The following is a 21,482-nucleotide window of genomic DNA, read 5'->3' on the forward strand; positions in this document are numbered from 1 at the left end:
TGCACATGACGCCCAATATTATATATTTTCCAACCCTTTATAGGACAAAGGCTTAATTAAAAATTCCAACCCCAAGAGCAACTGAATAGGGGGAGAGAGAGACTCCCCAGTGTAGAAAGTGCTACTTTCCTCACTAGGTATATTAAATAATATATGAAGGGCACGCGAGGGTGTATAAAGGTGGAAAATTTCACGTATACTGCAGCGAATTTTTCTCCTTTTATTGTCGTCTCGTTTTCGTCAGTCGGATTAAGTGCGATCCAGTAAACTCGCGACAAAGACGGCAGCTTATGTACTTGGAATTTTTAACTTTGTAGAGCAGGACAAATGAGCTTAAAGCTTACTTTTCCACTAAAAGTGTAATATCTTAAGAACTACTAAAAATAACAAGATGAAAGATTTTATGATGAGAAATAACTATCCTGGAAAAGTTACTTAAGGTACAAAACGATCTAAATAAAAGTGTCCCAGTTATTTAGGTCCAAACGATCTGTGCACTACAATTGAAATATCTCAAAAACTACCTACTAAAGATAAAAATATATAACTAACTAAGTTTTATAATTAGGAGAAAAATGCCCTTTAATTATTAATCAAGGTGCAAAAACAATACAGAGAAAAACCTCCAATCTATATAAATTGAAATTATTTCAACTAATCTGCCCTAAAACTTTAATTAAAATTAAATGATGAATCCGAGGGAGTGTTTCATGTGAGTCTTTGTCAGTTGCCAGATAAACTTGGCCGGACAGAACGGGATCCAGGCAAATCCTTTCACTAAGGAAAAGCTCCTCCAGCTTTAAATTCATTGTCCCTGTTAACTCAAATGGCACGGAATTGTGATGGAATTAGGTCTACTGTTTCCCTCTATTGTGTGAGACGACAATATTTTTCGGCAAGAAAACACATTTTCCAGAACTGGCATTAACCAACTGGAAATGATACACGTCGGAGGAAGAGGTTGGAAAATGTTTTTAAAAAATGCAGGTAGTTAAGGTCGTTTGTTAATTGCTTTCAGGCAGTTGGAGTCGAATGGAAACTGCCTGAAAAATTAAGGAAATTATTTTCAGCTTCAGGTGGTACTTATAACGTATATTAATTAATAAATTATAATTAAAACAATCCTTAAGAGCTCCAAGCTTTCTTAATAACATCTGAAATCTTCTCGGCAATCATCACAGTGGGGGCGTTCATGTTTCCCGAAGTTTGATGGGGAATCACCCCGGCATCCACAACCCTCAAGTTTTTAAACCCGTGAACTTTCAGCTCTGGAGTAACCACTGAGTACTTCGGATCAGTTCCCATCCTTGTCGTACCTATAGGGTGCGACCCCTGGAAAGAAACTCTGCAGAACAAAGACGGATAATTTATTCAAACTTACCGGTCCAGCCATATCCACCAAGTTACAAAACCACCATTCCGTGGTTAATTTGTGATATTCGTTATCACAGTGGGGCAATCTCGGGACGTTCAGTGTGGCATTCCATGACCTAAAGACCTCGGAATCGAGGAGTTTAATCACCTCCTGGATCCCGCTATTGTAAGCGTAAAAATCATAAGGCGTAGTCAAATAGTTGGGGTTGATGTTTGGAAAATCCCTTGGGTCGTTTGACTTCAGGGTGACCTCGCCCACAGATTTTGGTTGCAATAGGATCAGTGCGGCGCACACCTGGGTTAAGGGGTTGTAGGTGTGAAGGGCGTCAGTATGCTGATCCGGAGGCCTAAAAAATAAAATATCTCAAAAACGGCTAAAGATAAAAGGGTGATAGTGACGGTTTTGTAATGAGAAAAAGTGCCTTATAAACGCTTCTTACGCTGCCAAGTAATTCAGGCAGAACTTATCAAGTTATCCGGCTCCAAATACAGACAACAGCTTAAGTGAAGAAAGTTGATCACTTTAACAACCAATTTATATCATTTTCCTAAAACTGGCTAAAGATTCGCATTCCCTGATATAGTATTATACAGGGTGTTATATAAGTACGTGGCCAAACTCCAGGAGGCGATTCTATGAGTAATTTTAGGATAAAAAGTTCACAAAAACATAGGTCCAGAAATGCTTCATTTTCAAGATACAGGGTGTCAAACTTTTTTCAAAAATCGGTTTTTCCTAAATATCTGAATAAACTTTCAGTCGATTCTGTTCAAATTTAAATAAACCTATTTCTACCCTTAAATTTATATTTCAATAAAAAAAAATTAACAATAAAATAGTTGCTGAAAATGCCCTCCTTCAATGCAAACATTAGCTCGTCTTAACATTTATTGCCGAACTCTTTGAAATATTCCCGGCGTATGTCTTATCTGATCACCTGAATCCCGTATCCGTTGGGTTAAATCTTCTTCAGTATTGCCTGGAGTTTTGTAAACAAAGAACTTTAAATGCCCCCAAAGAAAAAAATTTAACGGATTTAAATCCGGTGACCTGGGTGGCCATGACTGTGGACCTGCGCGGACGATCCAGTTTTCTCCAAAAATTGGCGAGATACTATGCTGAAGTGAAGTGGAGCTTCATCATGCATGAGCCACATTCCTCCTCTTACTTCCAGCGGGATATTTTCTAATAGTTCAGGTAAAATAAATTCATTTAATCTCGGGGGTAAAAAATGAGGTCCAATCTACAATACCAACCCAAACATTCACGGAAACTGTTGCTGAAAATTTACTGTTCTGATGTAACCGCATGGGGATTTTCTTCAGCCCAGATATGATAATTGTGAAAGTTCATAATTGAATTTCGGGAAAAACACGCTTCATCGATAAATAAAATACTGGATAGAAATCTTGGAAACGCTATTTGTTTTTGCAATAAATAACTCGTTGGGGAATATCGGCAGGTAATAATGCTTGAACACGCTTTATATGGTAAGAATACAGTTGATATTTTCTTAAAACCTGCCATACAGTAAAGAGAACTATTTAATTGTTCTGCAATTTTGCGTGTACTTGTATCGGAGCTACGCTCAATCTCCACTGTTCTTACTGTGGCAGGTTTCCCAATGACAGCAGCCGACCTTTGAAATATGCCTGATTCGCACAGCCTTTGATGTATTCTTACAAATGTTTGTCTATTTGGTATAATGCGATGAGGGTATCTTTCTTGGTAAATGAAGAATTACTCTTGTGCTAGAATTGCCTTCAGTCACTTCATAAACCAAATGCATATCGGCCATTTCTGTGTTTGTAAATTGAGCCATTTTCCAATATTAGTAATTTTATTAGCTTAATACTCTTCGAAACACTTCAAATAATTGCAATCGTTAAGTACGCACTGTTTTAAGTAAGTTATGTCAAAGTCAGATTTCTTTGAATAGTATTTGTTTTTCCTTACATGGTACTCTAATTTTTTATTACTTTTAAAACATTGCTGTTACAAATTCTTAAGTTATGTGATTATTTTTTATAGCGCATAATGTTTTTGTCAAAAATATTGGTTAGGGTGTCTTTCGGAACGCCACTGGACATAATAATTTTAATCTAATTGGGGCTAAATTAGCCTCTTACTGCCCTGATTATCACTGTTAAATTTGAACAAAATCGACTGAAAGCTTATAATATAGTATGAAAGTAAAGTATCTGAAATAATAAAATTATTATCACAGTAATGATTTTTAACATTCGCAGGTTTAAAAATAAGCAAATATTAGTTTAACACAACAATCTTTTTTATGTGCAGCCAACCTCACAATCAAGAAAAAAAGTTTCTTGCTTATGATAGACAAGAACTTTGAATGAGATATTTTTAACCTCAGCTGTGATTTAAAATAATCACGTAAATTAAGTTAAAGAGTGATACTTTATTAATACGATATAAAGTATTTGAAACATAAATATGATTAGTACAGGATTGATTTTTTTCTCATCAATGTTAAAAAAATATGTATCATATCAGTGAGATTAAATTCAGTTGGCACTAATTAACTCACTTTTTTCTTAACCCATTCGCGGACAAAACAAAATTTTTTGGGGTCTTCCTGGGACATTTTTTTTTTTAGAATCGGCATGTCTTAAGGTCATAAATTATATGTCAGTTAGAATTTTTTTTGTGGTGTTTTTTCGTAAAGAAACAGCCAGACTGCTATTGCAGACCTGTCCCTTTGGATAACAACTTGCGTTATATAGGGACAAGACTGCTTATTTATTGAAAGGTGGCATAGGTACTACGAAATAATATATCATGTATAAAAATAAAAGTTTTTATTCACAAAAGTAAGAAACTACAAAAATATTAATTCATATGCTTATAACATAGGTATTACAAAAACCGAAATTGCGTTTGATTTTTTGCGCGAAGATGCGTTTCGCAAACCTTACATCTCCATGATGTCTGCCCGCGTTTGTCATGCTTAGAACACTCCCAGCATCGCAGGAAATGACTTTTGCGTTTAGAGTTGGGCGGGACTGGTATTTTTTCTAAGACATGTAGAACTTTAGGTACAATTCTCTCCTCAGCTGTAACGTGTGCCGCAGGGACTGAAACTTTTGCAGCTTTTGCTGCACCTTGGTTCACCAGTTTTATTCCGTCTCTCAAATTGTTTGGAATCCCAAGTAATCCCCTAATGATACTCTCCCGAAATTGAACTAAATTTGTTTTTGATTTTGTGATATCTTGATACAGCAAGAAACTATTTATAACTGTAACATCTAACAGATGAAATATCACCTTTTTGTACCATCTGATTGATTTTCTGGGGCAGCTATAATAGGAAGTAAACTGATCACATCTGTCTACCCCTGACATATTCATGTTATATTCGTGAATTTCTTTTGGCTTTTGTAGTTTTTTCCCATAAGAATTCGAAATCTCTATCATCGTTGGGTGAAATTTGGTAGTAATGCACAAAAAATCGCGTTTGTCCTTCCATTTGCTGACATACACTTTACTATTTCTTTTCCAAATATGGTCGCCTCTTTTGAGTCTTTTTGTTGTAACTACTTTTGGGTTTTGTTTTCGATTTGATCTCAAAGTACCTGTCGTGTGAGTTTTTCTACGAGGGAGAATTTTGAACAACCCCATGCTATTATAATAATTGTCCATTATCAAGTGATGACTTTTATCTAAAAATGGCTGCATTGGTCTGAATACCATTGCCTGTAGCTTGGAAACTTCTCCATCGTCCTGTTTTCCTTTATATATTTCAATGTTATGATTGTACCCATTTGGAGAGCATAATTCAAAGAATTTAATTCCATATTTGGCACCTTTATTTTTTATATATTGCCTAAAGCTCAATCTGCCTCGGTGCAATAAAAGCGACTCATCCAGTGCTAATGCCTCTTCCGGGGAAAAGGCTTTTTGATAATTGCGTATCAAAATTTGTAGCAGAGAAGTAACTTTATTCAGACGATCGACATTTCCTTTTTCCTTGGTTTAGTTGAACGCCCGTAGTAATTACTCCAGTCATTACGTTGGAAAATATGGGATGATAGTAAAGGGGATCCAAGGAGAATATTTTTCGCAGAGTTGGAAAACGTATTTGGGCTTGAAGAAGTGACAATCCAAAAAACTTACACATTTCTTCAAAATTGGTGTTCGGCAATGATGCCATTCGCGCATACCTTGCATGGAGTCTGTTGGGTCGTTTCCATATCAAAAGATCCATCACTTCATCATCCCACAAAGTTTTGAAAACTTCCAGCGGTGATGGTACATGATCAAATCTTAATTTGATCCCAGCATTTGCGTTGTCAAAGTTGAAATCCGGAATGTCTTCAACGTCGCTGTGCCATTCCTTATCGCTGTCTGACTGATTAGAGCTTGGCGATGGTAACGAAGGTTGAGCGTCATTCGATGCTGAACTGATATCCTCGTTCTCAGAAGCGGTACTTTCTTGAGTTTCATCACAGCTATTATTTGATGGAACATAGTCTTTATCCCCACTTTCAGAGTTATGATAAGGATCCTCACTCGTCAACTAGACGATGCTGATTCAGCAGTCTCGACTTCATCATAAAACTTCAACAGCCTAGCTTCTTCTTTTTCGTCCATTTTTCTGCAAAAAAAATAGAATTTTACTGGTACTGCCGAGACAAGTAGCTAATATAATACCGAATATCCATTCACAGTATGTACTTGCCTAGATTTTCTGGCGAGGAGGGGATCATGCAATGAGATGTTTTTTATCTGTTTTGGTTACCAAAATCTATACACATAAAAAAAATTTGAACCTAACCTAACTACCACACAACGAATTTTCAGGCTACACAGCTGCAGCTACATAAGCAAAAACGTGTAAAAACAAAATATTATACTGTGCCCTAGTTATTTATTGTGTGCACTACTTTTCAATGTTAGTTTTCTATTATCACCACCAACTCCAGATTGAAACTGGCCAAAACCATATGTAAATACAATTTCCAAGAAAAAAATGAGCCCCTACTACTTATTTTTCTTCTCTAAAACTTACCGAACACAGGTGCACTTTATTGGGACACAAACCACGTCTGATTGTCTAACCTTATGTAGATTTTGTCTGCACTGCAGTCTTGGCGCCAAAAGATCAGCTGACTGTCAACACATGCGCAGGTTACATATATGCATACTATACGCTTTCGATTCTCAGTATTATTGTAGTATTTAGTGGGACACAACAGATCTTTCTGAACCTTAGTACACGCTAATAACGACTGCAATTGAAGACTTGTCCTCTGGGGACGATCAAATTGCGTCTTCATATGCAGGCGTGTCCCTGCACATCTGTCTGCATATGTAGATGTGACTTTTTCTTTATGATAACCAGCAGTAATTTTGTTGAAGGTTTTTCTAGTCAAAATCACTGGTATGTTAAAATATTTATTAAAGCTTAGGATAATAAAGTAAAAATAACGGGAGTCTTTTAAGCAAAATCATTTAAGTTTTTCCAGCAGTAATTTTTATTATAATATAATAATATATATTTATTTAGCAACATGTGTCACATACATAAGCAGAACATAATTATCTATATATATGCAATCAGCATTGCGTTCTGAAGGAGAATAAGGAGAAACTATTTGGGTATCCTTGTGATATTTGCAAGAGGATCATATGTGGGGAGTGTACCGGCTTAATGGCACAGGAAGTGAGAGTAATTCCCAGTGCCGTGCGAGCTACTATGTACTTTTGCCCGGAATGCAAGGATTCCATCAGAAAGCTACCTCAAATATAAAGTAAAGCAGATAGGACTGACGCTGAGTTAAAAGCAGTTAAGGAACAGGGTGTCAAAACGGCCGAGAACCTGGCCTTGCTTAACAATGTGGTGGATACCCTGAAAGGTTCCATGGAAAGAAGAAAAAGAGAATCTGAAGAAGTTAGGAAGGAAATCAAAGAATTAAGAAATGATATAAGTCAAGTAACCAAAAACTACCTGAAACAAGCTATGCCGATGCATTAAAAAAACTCGAGAAGAGGGTGGATACTATGAAAGCACCAGCTAAAGTAAGCATTAAACCGACCTTGTTTGAGATAAAGGAAAGAGGGCGAAGAGCGACCAACGTCCTAATATTTGGTGTTAAAGAGTCGAACAAGGATAGCCCTCAAGAAAAAGCAAAAGATGACCTACAAAAGGTAACAGGTCTTTTTTTGGGGATGAATCTCGCTCTGCCAGAAGAGACCAAAATATTTAGGCTAGGAAGAGAAGCTGCGAATAAACGAACGCCCCTTAGAGTGATCCTGCCAACAAAAGAAGAAGCTCTGAAGGCCCTCAAGAGTAGGAAGTTACTTGAGGAGAAACAACCAGGCATTTACATGAAAAACGATGAAACAGAGGCCCAGAGAACGTTCTTGAAGGGGGTTCTGGCCGACTTAGAGGAACAAAAGGCAGAAGGAAGGACCAATCTAATCATAAAGTACTTAAATGGTATACCTACAATTATCGAAAAGGCCGAAAAAAACTAAATTGCTCCGGGGTAGTTGATGTTTTGTAGACGAATGGAAAGCAAGAGTTGCAACAGCGAATCCCACTTTTATTATGCTGACAGAAACATGGCTGCAGGGCGGCATAAGTGATAGCCTGATTAGCATAGATGGATATAATACATACCGCAGAGACCGTTAAAATCAAAAAGGGGGAGGTGTATGTATTCTGGCCAAGGAAAAAATTAATGGCTTTAAAATAAATTGAAAAATAAAACGTTGTGAATGGTGCTATCGAACAATATATTCCTACCAGACGTGTGAAAACAAACCCCTAAAAACCATGAATAAATGAAAATATTTTCAAAGAAATTAACAAAAAACGAAAACTATGGGAAAAGTATATAACAAACAAAACTCAGGACAAATATCAAGCCTGTATGTGCCAAAATAATATTACCAAACATAAGTTCTTCGACGCCAGAAAGAAATATGAAAATGGTCTTGCAAACTCGGCCAACTTAAACTCGAAAATCTCAACCATAACCCTAAAAGATACAGCAACCCAGCAGTTTCTAGACAGCAAATCCATGGCGGAAACATTCGCATAACAGTTTGATACAGTATTCACGAAGGATTCATATCCAATTCCATTATTGCCTAATCACCGCAGGGTGCAACCCTCAATTGTAACTATTCATTTTACAAAAGAGAAAGTCGAAGAAGCGCTTGAAAATATGAAAAGGGATTCAAGCCCAGGACCAGATAAAATCTTAACAGTTTTCCTTCAAAATTGCAGAAATTCCTTCAGTCCCTTGCTTTCGGGGACAATGCAGGAATGCTTAGAACAAGGAAAGATACCAGAAGAATGGAAACATTCAATTGTGACACCACTGTTCAAGAAGGGAGAACGGAACAAACCGGAAAACTACAGACCTATCAGCCTCACATGCAACCCACTGAAATACATGGAGAAAGTAATAGTTAAGGAGTTCATAGCATTCTTTCTGGAAAATGGTTTCATACCTGCCTCTCAGCATGGATTTTTGCCTAAACGTTCAACAACAACAAACCTTTTAGAGTGTTTGAATGACTGGACAAAAAATCACGACAATGGCCAGCCAACAGACATAATAATTTTTGACTATGAAAATGCATTTGATAAAGTCCCGCACAAGCTCTTAATGGCAAAGCTGGAGCATTTTGGAGTCAGAGGAAAGCTGCTTGATCTGATCAAGGCATTACTGAATGAGAGATTCTACCAGGTTATAGTCAATGGGGAGCTGTCCAGTCCACATCGAGTGAGCAGCGGCGTTATCCAGGGATCGGTAGTTGGCCCAGTGCTTTTTACATCATATTTGGTTGATCTAGTTGGGCTTATAAAGATGGACACAAGTCTGTTTGCAGATGACTGCAAAATATATGCTAATCCTCTAACCAGCGCAGCGCTGCTCCAGGCAGACCTGCAAAATGTTGAGATGTGGTCAAGGCAATGGGGTATGAAACTAAACACATCCAAATGCACAGTGTTGAGGATCGGTATAGATAATCCTGATAATAAATATTTTCTGGATGGATGTGCCTTAAAATCAGTGAACGAACAAAATGATCTAGGAGTCCTAATAACATCAGACCTAAAATGGGAACGTCATATAACCAGAATTTGTAAAAAAGCAAACTCGCTAGTCTGTCTGATAAAACAAGCTTTTAGGGACCATTCTATTGAAATGATATCCACTCTATACAAAAGTTACATAAGACCAAAAATAGAATATGCCTTTGTTGTATGGAACCCATATTATATTAAACATCTATAGACCTAAAGATATAGATTCCAATATAGTTTTGGACAAATAATGCATCACTAATCATTCCCACATACATTTAGGTCTACGTAGTTGTGGCGTTATCTACTAGGCATGCTTCAAAACACGAGTTAAGGTCAAACAAATAATGTGCCCGTTTTAAGACCGTGGCGCTATCTAACTAGAAACTCGTTTTTTTCCCGGGAAAATTTATTATATTGAAAATATCTTACGGATCCATATATCCCCCAACACCTCCTAGTGCCAAAGCGAACAGCACTAAAGGCACCCCCTCCTCCTCGTCGAAACCGACGAAACCAACCGTCTGGATACGACCGCTCTCGGTTAAGGTCCTCAGTCCCTTTTTCCACCTCTCCAGATTTTGCAGCAAGGAGTTATTGTAAAACGTCTGATTTGTACTGAAAGCGTCGACAATTGCACAAGATTTTAACAAATTTTCTCTTAATAGTACCTAAAGCAGATCCCCGTATAAGACATATGGTCAGACAAGTACTTGCCAACAGGTAAATCTTCTACAACCTCAATGTTATGCTTGTCCAGCTCTTCTTTGGGGCCAATTCCAGATAGCATGAGCAGCTGGGGTGAGTTTATGGCTCCACCGGAGACGATCACTTCTTTATTGGCCTTCGCCATGTACCTTTGGCCCTTTTTGTAAAATTCCACCCCTTGGGCCGTTTTTTGGTCTGGATCAAGTAAAATTTTCGTCACTAGGGCCTCTATGGTCACGTTCAGGTTTGTCCTGTTAATCACCGGTTGTATGTAGGCGTAGTTGCCGCTCGTTCTCCTGTTGAAATCCACATAGAATTGACATCTGCCAATACCGTCCTGACTCGCGCCGTTAAAGTCTATGACCGATTTGTTGATGTATTTTGCCGCCTCTAGTAGCTTGGTGGTCTGGAAAAAAACCATAAATAAAAAATTTATTCATCTTCTGTACTATACTTTCTAATTGTGTTTCAGAAAAGATCTGCGTATCTGCGTAGTGAATTCCGAGATGCCTTTAAAGATGCTCCGTTAATTCTATGGAAGGTGCACGAGTTGCAAGAGGAAGTTAATATTCTTACTAAAAAATGCAGAAACTTAGTGTGACCCAGCAAACACCGTTTAATGTGGAGCAAGTTTTGTAAAAATCTCATGAGCGTTCGGTCCGAGTTAATAACATCATGGTATATGGAGCCCTTGAATCACCTGCAAATGATGTTCAGAGAACAATAACTTATAAGAATAACTTAAAAGAATATTGCTCATCAGATTTTCGAAAGGATTGGTTGTCAAAATAAGGTTGTGATTTTTTCCAAATATTTCAAAATCAGAAAAAGATAAAATCGTTCTGAAATAGTCTTCCTTAATTTTTTTAGATGTTGCCCGAACCAATTATTATTTAGATTCTCCAATCTCTATATGTAGAATATACAAACACTTAACAAACCACTTTTATATTTTTAGTATTTTTGTTGGTAGTTTAAGAAATGTATGCTAAAAAAGAAATGACTAAGAAAAATAGGATCAGCCTTTCCTAAATCCCTACTCTGTAATTGGATATTTCTGAAGACCTTTTCATCTTCCTCATACGACAAAACCCTAGTGCCTCCATAACTCACCCCCTTAAAAGGTCTATTAAAGTACTCACGAGGCCTTCGGTATCAGGTGGTATTCCAATGGCCTGCACCCCATCGAACCCATGGTACTCCTTATCGATCACGTGATCGAACTGAGCCCTCTCGGACTTCTTAAAGTAAGGCAAACAATCCTTGTAGGACCATCCAGGGTTTCCCAAGGCCTCCCACTTGTCATAATCACGGGCGTTGCCTCTCACATACATTCCGGAGTACACAGTACTGCCGCCCAACGCTTTGCCCCTCGTGTACATGCACTTTTGCCTCGGCATATCTAAAAAATAAATTCTCGGTAGATGGAAAATTGGAAGTTCAGATGACGTACTGTAGCAGGAGTTGCTCTGGGTGGTGGTGGTGTAGCCCCAGTTCCATTTGGAGTTGGTCGTAAACGTGGAGAGTCCGAGGATGGTGAGGAAGTCTGCGCCCTCGTCTCCTGCTTCGAGGAGTAAGACGCTGAATGATTCTTCGGTGAGGCGGTTTGCTAGGACGGAGCCGGCAGCACCTGCTCCGACTACTATGAAGTCGAATGAGCCGTAATCTAGAGGAAAGTTATTGTTGAATGTTGGACACGGTAAATTACTAGCTGAAAATGAATATCATGACGATCAGAATATTTTGATCTTTAAAAGTGCTTTTTGAGCTTCAATTTTTTAAGAAAACCCTTCTCCTTTAACCGAGGTTTTGACCAGCAATAATGCTGTCAAATTACTCAATCCATCCAACAGCACTGCAGGTGGAGTTGGATCATATATTGGGACAATAGAGGCCAGGTTCGAACTAGGAACCAATGAGATCGATATTTTCCTTTTCTTCGAAACAAAAAAACGAAGGAAGGGCAGCCCGAGATACGAGGGTTACAACTTGTTCTACAATGAACTTGATTTAGATATAAGGAGGTTGCAATCCACGAAAACTAGAACATTTGATTGAAGACGTATACTGTCTGAATCAAAACATACTCTAAATAATAATTGAGTTGAGGATTGTGATTTATAAAGTAAATCTTAAGGATCTCTCTAATCTAATTAGTCGTTCTTGTGCACGACTAAATTAGATATTGAACCAGGCAATATTCAACTGTAGGGGAGAGTGTTGTACTTTGGACCGCTCTGTACCTCGGGTCAGTGTATTTTATTTTCTACTCACTATTAATATTTCTTTGATGTGTCTAAATAAGTTGTTTAAAGATACAGTCGATAGGTGGCAGCTATATATATATGTCAAAAATCAGTCGTGCGGGTTTCTATAGAATGTTTTGTGTTTTGCATCGTGGTAAGTAATTTATTGAACAGTTTGTTATCCATCAACATCCGTTATAATTATTTTTATTATTACATTAATAAATGTATTTTTTACTTAAAGGCATTAAAGTAGAAGGCAAAGAATTGCTGAAATAATACCGTTGTGTACCTTAGGTTACTGAAAGGTCATGTACCTTGGACCGTCCAAGGTACATGCCTTATTACAAAGCACAATCTTATTGAAAATAATATCATTTTTACTTTTATTTTAATTATATAGATAAACCTTAAAAGACTTTCTCTTATTTCAGATACTCATATTAAAATGCCTTGAAGTAAAGTAGGTACAAAAAGAGCGCATATAAACTCCCAGGATATAATTGCAGCAGCTAAAAAATGTATCAGTGGGAAGTTATCAATTAGGGAAGCGGCAAGATGCTATTAACATATCCAAAACTACGCTTACCAGACACGAATCCTACAGAAATTCGGAAGCTGCACAATTTTCATATGTTGCTGTCAATAATGTGAATCAGGTTTTTAATAAAAAAGAAGAGGTTGAGTTAAAAACCTATCTTTTCTCTGCTGCACGCCTGCATTATGGGTTGACTAAAATGGATGTTCGTACCTTAGCATACCAGTATGCAATTGCAACTTACATCCTCCTTCTTGGGACCAAAATAAGATAGCTGGAAAGGTAGGGCTAAGGCAGTTCCTTAAAAGATATGCAGATTTGTCTCTTCGGAAACCCGAGCCTACGAGTTTGGCCCGATCAACAACGACAACCAATCAACTGCGAGGAGACAGGCCTAACAACTGTCAATTTGCCACAAAAAATATTCGGACCCAAGGGAATAAAACAGTTGGGTCAAATGACTAGTGCAGAACGAGGGCAAAATATTACATCTATAGCCTCAATAAATGCAATTGGCAATCACATCCCGCCAATGATAATATTCCCAAGAGTAAATTTTAAGGCCCATATGCTGCAGGGTTGTCCCGTTAGAACCATAGGAAGTGCAAATCCGTCCGTTTGGTCAAACGACACATTGTTTTTGCAGTATTTAAATCACTTCAAGAATCATGTGAAACCATCAATTAAAGATCCAGTTATACTAGTCTTAGACAATCACGATTGCCATGTGAATGTCCCAGTTATTCATTGTTGCAAAGAAAATAGCATTATTACGATTACGAAAAGAAACAAGAGTCAACAGATACCTGTGAGATATATAATAAAATAAAATGATGAGTAAAGAGAACAAGTTGAGGATTTACAAAATATGATAACATCAAACATCAGCAACCAAAGGAATATTGAAAACATCAAGGCTGTTACCTTCAGGGATAAAATAAGATATCAGAGAAGAACTAGAAACTACAGGATGTGGTAAGATGGGCTAGAACCACGAACTTAATAAATATACCTGGACTGCTAATGCATATGGCCACGATACCTAAAAGTGACCACTGCCTGGTGGCTACCATTTTTATAGTAATTGTGTCCTTTTGATGTTGGTCACTCTGAACATTTTCAGTGTTGCCAACAAAAAATATATTATAAGTTGACGACGCTGACGTTTGACATGTGAATATAGCGGATTGCCTAGTTTTTGGCGCTTGGGTATATCGCCTGTAACAGGTGATATAGCTTTATCCTTATTTAATACGTGAATAATGTAACACCATGTGATTTTGTTTTAATGTTGCCTAATGGTTTACTCACACAGAAGACCTGGATTACTTTCTCCACTGTTTAAAGGCAACCCGATAGGCCGTGGTCCCTCATCCACATGAAACTTGAGGGTGGAAAATTAGCAAGCGCCAGTAATATCATTACAATACTTTGGAGAAATTCCAGCCGGACCAAGCTGTACAGATCCTTGCTGTAGTGTGTTTTAAAGAACATTGTTAACCACTCTTTATTCACTATAACCTTCTGATCTCTTCGAGTTTATTTCTATATCACTCTCAGTTGATACTGGGGTGTAGGGTTGTGTTATAGAGGTAGCATCCTTTATCGGAACGACCACATCGAGCGTCATAGACAAGAGATGGTTTTTGATAACTGGTCTTGGTAAAACACTCCAAACTCTCGCCTATGACTACACCCCGGCAACTGCATTTGTCTGTAGGCTAAACGAAGTGAGGGTATGTCGAAAATTTAACCGAATGACTACCGGTATAAGTAGTCCTCAACAGCTTAGATGAGCATAGGGTGCGAAGAATCCCTGAGAGGATTAAAGAGTACTACATAGAATGTACAAACCATGTATGAAGGCGACAGGGCGTACAATCTCGTCAAGATATGGAAAGACTAATCAATAATATACTAGGAGTCATGAACTCGGGGTCTAACTCTGGACAATATACAATTCGAAACTCCACAATTTACACAGAAATGTAGTAGGCGTAATCGTTCCCTTTAAAAAGTGCAGTAAGAGCATACAGTCCCTTTTTAGGCAGAATGTCACTCCTTCAGCTGAAAGCGTATCCACTTGATCTAAGTTTCATGCAAGCATGTGCACGTTGGTGCACATATATTGTCGGAAATTGAAATATTTCGGAAACAGTTGAGTTTTGAGATAAGGTGTGTTATACAATCATAATCATAATCATAATCATAATTTTTATTGATGCCAGTAATATAAATTTTACACAAGTCAAAAAATACATAGGTAAAGTCAAAACAGACTACTTAACAGTACTAACACTAAGAACATTAAATTAAAATTCGACTATAACTAAAACAATAAATGATGTTATAAAAACACAGTAAAATCACCTTAAAATATGTGGTTAAAAAACTCCTCTAATGAATAAAAAGCATTCACTAATAAAACTTTTTTGATTTTTGTTTTAAAACTGTTTAGAGGTAAGTATTTTATTTCAGAGGGAAGAGCATTAAATAATTTTATTCCCCAAAAGCCCGGTCCATCCCGACACCTTTCCAGACGGCAGTAAGGAGGTACAAAGTCAGTTCTATGGCGAGTATTATAGCCATGTATATCTTGGTGAGTAGTAAAAGACTGAGTATTACGTTTAACATACAGAAGGTTTTCCAAAATGTACACTGAGGGCAGGGTGAGAATGCCAAGTTGTTTAAAGGCTGCCTTGCAGTCCTCCCTATATGCAAGACCAGCTAGTACCCTTATCACCCTTCTCTGTATACCGAACACACGTTTGGTATCAGATGCATGTCCCCAGGCTAGAACACTATATGACAAGTGTGAATGGAAAACACCAAAGTATGCAGTTCTCAGAACTGCTGCTGAGACCATATCCCTGAGCCCTCTTATTAGATAGGCAGCTTTGTTTAGCTTTAAAGTCAGTTGGTTGATGTGATGACCCCAATGTAAACGTTGGTCTAGTGTGACTCCTAGGAATTTAGCTGTGTCAGCAGACTCCACCTGCCCAAGTTCCCTCATAGAGAAAATGATTTTAAGTGTCTTATCTGAGTTCATGAGAAGCCGATTGCTGCAGAACCAGCTTTCAACTCCTTCCCGCGCCACCAGGGATCCCTCCAGGGAAGCACCCAGAGTGTCAGCCCGAAAGGATACTGTGGTGTCATCGGCAAAGAGGGTAAATTTTGCATATTCACTAATTAGTGGAAGATCATTGATATATATTAAAAAAAGAATGGGTCCCAGAATTGACCCCTGAGGCACACCCATTGTAATATCGCCTATTGCCGACGCCACCCCAGCAAAACTCACAGACTGACACCTGCCCTCAAGGTAAGATTTCATAAGTTGAACGCTTGATGGATTAAAATTATAGGCTTTGAGCTTTCCAAGAAGGATCCCATGGTCGACGCAATCAAAAGCTTTACTCAGGTCGCAGCAAAGAACTGTGTCATATTGAAAATTTTGAAAACCTTCAAGAATATCTGAAACCAAATCCAAGACGCCCAGAACTGTACTTTTGTCTTTACGAAAACCAAATTGACATTTGCTAAATAAGTTGTTTTTTTCAAAGAAGTCCACAATCTGTTCAGCTAGACACCTCTCTAAAATCTTGGACACAATTGGTAAAAGAGATATAGGCCTGTAATTATCTGGTTTATTGCAATCACCCTTCTTAAACAAAGGAATTACAAGTGCCTCCTTTAAAACAGATGGAAAGCATGATTCTTTAAGGCACAGATTGATTAAATTTGTAAGTGGAACAATAATTTCATTTGTAATTGATTTTAATATTTTAACATTTAGACCAAAAATATCCTTACTATTTTTATTTTTGAGGCTGGAGATAATATCACGGACTTTGTTATAGGATACTTCATTGAAAGAAAAAACAATATCATGTTTGGGAATCAATGATATTGGATCAATATTTGAAATTGGCATTCCTGACATGATACCCTGACCTACACCCAAAAAGAAGTTGTTAAAATCATTCGCTGTAAGACTACAATCTCTAACCCTTCCAGTTTTATTGCCACAAGATTTATTTATGACTTGCCACATAGTGCGACCAGGATTACTTGAAGATTGAGTGAGTCGGTCATTTGCTTTAATTTTTGCTACTTTTATTGCTTTGTTGTATTTATTTCTGTACTGAAGAAACACATTTTTATGATATACACCTGTGTATTGTTTACTCACCAATTCAAGAAACCTAAGCCTCTCACGCATCCCTCTAAGCTCGTCACTAAACCAGGAAATATTATTGGATTGATCTGATCTCACAGTAAACTGCTTTATGGGAAAACACTTCAAGCATGTATCCTGTAAAATGTTTAGAAATGTGATAAACTTTTCTTCAACCAATATGTTAGGCTCTGATACAAAATGCCAAGGTGTATCTGAAATAATGTTATGGAAATTAAAAAGCCCATGTTGTGTTACAGGCCGGCATATTTTTTTTGTATGTATTAAACTGCGGGATGTAGGTACTGAAAAGTCAACCTGCTGACCATCATGGTCTGAGATATTGGGTTGTACAACAAGTGATGAAAGTACATTGATATGGGGACTTACAAAGACATTATCCAAGCAAACACCCAAATTACAAAACTTGCTTGGAATTTCGCCTATATTTCATAAATGCAATAAAAAATATAGCATTCCATTTAAAAAAAATTCTGATGACGTCATATCTTTTTTTTGTTCCACCCTGTATACAAAAATTTATGTGAAATAATGCGCAACTTAAAATAAAAATCGACAGGTCCGAGCGTTTTCTCAAAAAATCATGTCTCTAATTTTTATCGAATTTATTCGGAACTTTAGGCGGTCACTGGATAAACCCTTGCTAATTACAAACCCTCATAAAATCATCTATATTTTGATTTTTATAGATGGTTGTACCTACTAATGTGGCAACACCGTACATAGAAGAAAAGTAAAAGTCGTAACAGTAAAAATAGAAAGAAAATAAAAGTGTTTTTAACTGAATTTGTTAAGTAAATACAAGCAAAAATTTAAATGAAGATCATCATTTTCATGGTATTATGATTTATAAGACATCTTAAATTCTTAACTAAATGTAAGTTTCTATTTTGCATTTGTAAACATAACCTCTCAAACACCTCAATTATTTTATTTCCCTACAATTGGCACAACTGAAATTTGTCAGAGTGACCAACATCGAAAGGACACAGTCACGCAAAATGGCGGCCGCCTTGTAGTGGTCATTAATTTTTCATTGAATTGGCAGTCCAGGTATATTTATTAAGTTCCTGGCTAGAACACACTAAAGACCTTATTAGTTAAAATTAGCGAAAAATGAGTAATATGAAGATAAGAATATTTTAATAGTGTAAAACAGTGTTTTGATTTTTTGGAAACACCGTCAGTCGTACACAAAATGTGGAATAAGTGTAAGACAAAATTAGCTGAAAATAAGTAGCATCGAGATGAGAATATTAAGATTCTCATAAAAGTTTTTTAGAAAATATTGATTATTTCTTACCAACTACATCAACATCTGAGTGATTTTCGACCTTAAAAAACTCATCGTTATTAATAGGCGAATATTTCCCTCGAATATTATCAAGATAATCCCCGATTTCCTCCACAAACTCGTTCCAAACTTTCCCTTTTACATGAAAAACACTCAAAATTACCAACAAAACCGTTGGCGTCACCGACATTTTCAAGAAATTTTCGAAAACAACTTAATTAAATATATATCATAATACTTTTTATACGTTCACTTATGTTATCTTAAGCCATTAAAAAAGGAAAGATATATGTATATAATTAGTGAGGATAGTCAAGCTTTTTAGAAATGTCAGAATAACTAATTTTAATATTACATTAACAAGCATATCAGCTGTAACCATAACCTAACTTCCTTTAAGTTGTTTTGTACGTCACAAACACAGGGTGAACTATGCAGGAAAATGGCCCCCATTATATATTTTAACGTTTTATCTGGTTCGTTAAGTATAAAATACTCGATGTACAAAAATACTAGAATTATTATATGAATTTTTGATGATTTTCAGACATTTAGTTTAAGAATTTTTTTTATAATTTCCAGTTTTTTCTTTGTCATACTGTTAAGACGTTTAGTGGCATTAGAACCTTTAGAATAATTTTTGAAAACGTCAAGAACCTTTTCTCGAAAGACCTGCGCAATAATAGCCTATTATTAATAATACCTATTATTATTCTGAATTGAAAATTGGGAAGACTAGACAACTGACCAGTCCCATTTTGGTCGCAACAGTGATTTTGTGACTTTTCTATAGATTTTACAGACAGTTTAGCTATTGGGTTTTTGCAATAGCTGATCTACGTATAATTTCCTCAGTGCACCGGGATTAGTATTGGTTATCGCATATCCCAGGTACACAACCTGAGTTACAACTGTTCCGTCAGTTGATTTTGGTTGTTGGCTCTAACTATTATCATGACACTAGTAGTCAACTTTTATATATTTATCGAACGCTTTAGAGAATAAAACCTTAATTAAAAATTCCAACATCAATTGTCAAAAGGGTGTAAGGGTTGCCCAGTGTAGAAAGCGCTACTTTCCTTACTAGATAAGGTAAATAATAAATGAAGTGCAGGCAAGGGTGTATAAAGGTGGAAAATTTCCTGTTTATTGAAGCGAATTTTTCTCCCTTTATTATCGTCTACTTTTCTTCAGTCGAATTAGGCGCGATCCAGACTTGCGACAAGAGCGGCTTTGAGAATATTTAACTTAGTAGAGTAGGACAAATGAGCTTTCAAACTTATTTTTCCACTAAAAGTTTAATATCTTAAAAAGTACCGAAGACACAAACAAGAAATCGATAGTGTTGTATTAAGGAAAAAGTGCTTTATAAAGGTTGTTTAGAATGTAATGCTAGCCAGTTTTAGCCAAAAGTTTTTAAGTAATACAGCTTAGAAAGTCAGGATCAATAATATCTCACAAACTAGTAAAGAGAAAAATATTGAATTAACGGTTTTGCATTAAGAGAAGGATGCTCTATAAACGTTGTTGAGGAAATAAAACGATCTAAGTGATTCTTCTCAAGTTATCCAGGTCCAAATCCAAAAAAAGTCCAAGAGAAGAGTTTTAACCACTAGCCAGCCACCTATGGCCACTAAAAGTGAAATAAAAATAGGAAACATGGGTTTTTATATTTAAAAAAGTGACCTATAAATAATATCCAAGGTGTGTAGTGTAACCCATTACACAGATGGTGCTAGCCTGTTTTTAATTCTACCTAATGGCCATCCTAGACCCTGGGAAAAGCAAACAAGCCCAAACAGATTACAAAGGGGTCTTCAGAGAACCGATAAGATAACGATGCACCCTATCATAAACCACCCAGAAAAAGAAAGTGGCATCACGTCTTCTTGGCCGGGTTTTTTTGGAAGGTTTAGTCAGTCGATTTGCGGTATTATTATCCGTCGGTTTCTAAGTGCTCGTTGTAGTATTTCTTTATTTATTAAAATAATATTTTGTTCTCGAAACTTTATTTGTTTTATTCACATCGATTACAGTAGGCTCTCTCCCCATATAGACATTTTTCCAGACAATACTTTCCAGGTTATTCATATTTAAATCCAAGAAAATTATCACCGAAGAGAAGAATGTCAACGACCAATCTACAGCCACTAAAAGTCAAAAAATACTTAAGATAAAAATATGAAGCCAACATTTTTATAATATTAAGAAAAGTGTCTATAAATATTACTTAAAGAACAAACCGATCCAAGTAAAAGTTTCCAAATTATCAAATTCCAAACGATGTGTCCACTAGAAGTAAAATACCTCAAAAACCATTAAAGATAAAAATATGAAATTAATAGTTTCAGATTTAAAAATGTGTAAAAGCGTATGTAAAAAAGTGTAAAGCGATCGAGATAAGAGAATATATATTATAAATTGAAATAATTTCCAAGTAATCTACCTTAAAACTCTAATTAAAATTAAATAACGAAACCAAGGGAGTGTACTGTGTGTGAGTTACTTCGTTGTAGTACTGCTAGCGAGTGGCTACAACGAAGGTGATCTATCATCAGAAGTATCACAACATTAGATTCTTCTGCAGTATTTGTGATTCTCCTACTTTAAAATACCTCCACGACAAAGTTTCATAACTGGAAAAATCGCAGATCCCCATAGAAATTATTGATGCTTTGGGATCATGTCTCAAAAAGAATAGTGACCTTTTCCTTGTCATGACCGAACTCTACGACATTTGGAGTCATCATGATTCAAAATGGAAGTCCCTGTACGAAAAAATGGCATACATGACCTTCTAACCAAAAGTAAGTCTAAGTGTGGTCAAGAATCAATTTTTCATTCAATCAGGGACATGAAGCAAGAAATTTTTAACATCTCATCAATACTTATGGGAAATCACAATGAATCTGTTAAGGTTCAAATTCACGATTCCTCTAAGCAAGATTTTCTTAAGGAAATGGAGGATCTACGCCGGAGTGCCAATCAAATGGCACTTAAAATAGAAAAAATAGGCGTAAAAGCTAAACCAAGTGTTACCAAATACATCCCGCCTGTA

At 36.6% G+C, this 21,482-nt stretch overlaps 2 protein-coding genes across 2 annotated transcripts in view; one reads left to right on the plus strand and one right to left on the minus strand.

Moving 5' to 3' along the window:
- Nucleotides 1-21,482, plus strand: part of LOC126747023 (uncharacterized) — a 312,317-nt gene that overhangs the window by 208,219 nt on the left and 82,616 nt on the right. The gene's annotated exons all lie outside the window — the stretch shown is intronic.
- Nucleotides 1,072-18,646, minus strand: LOC126747014 (glucose dehydrogenase [FAD, quinone]-like). Its single transcript, XM_050455487.1, has 7 exons — nt 18,434-18,646; nt 11,602-11,814; nt 11,291-11,550; nt 10,112-10,554; nt 9,873-10,058; nt 1,382-1,721; nt 1,072-1,332 (listed from the first exon to the last, which is right to left on the minus strand). Exons 1-7 carry the CDS (start codon nt 18,612-18,614, stop codon nt 1,126-1,128), a joined length of 1,830 nt encoding a protein of 609 aa, XP_050311444.1. The 5' UTR covers nt 18,615-18,646; the 3' UTR covers nt 1,072-1,125.

The sequence above is a fragment of the Anthonomus grandis genome, chromosome 18 (assembly GCF_022605725.1).
Source record: "Anthonomus grandis grandis chromosome 18, icAntGran1.3, whole genome shotgun sequence".
Classification (NCBI taxonomy): Eukaryota; Metazoa; Arthropoda; class Insecta; order Coleoptera; family Curculionidae; genus Anthonomus; species Anthonomus grandis.

Coding starts and splice junctions, on each gene's coding strand:
- LOC126747014 (XM_050455487.1), bottom strand. CDS start 18,614: ATGTCGGTGACGCCAACGGTTTTGTTGGTAATTTTGAGTGTTTTTCAT. Junction 10,059..10,111: donor TATACGGGGATCTGCTTTAG/GTACTATTAAGA, acceptor CGACGCTTTCAG/TACAAATCAGACGTTTTACA. Junction 1,722..9,872: donor GTTGGGGGATATATGGATCC/GTAAGATATTTT, acceptor TTTATTTTTTAG/GCCTCCGGATCAGCATACTG.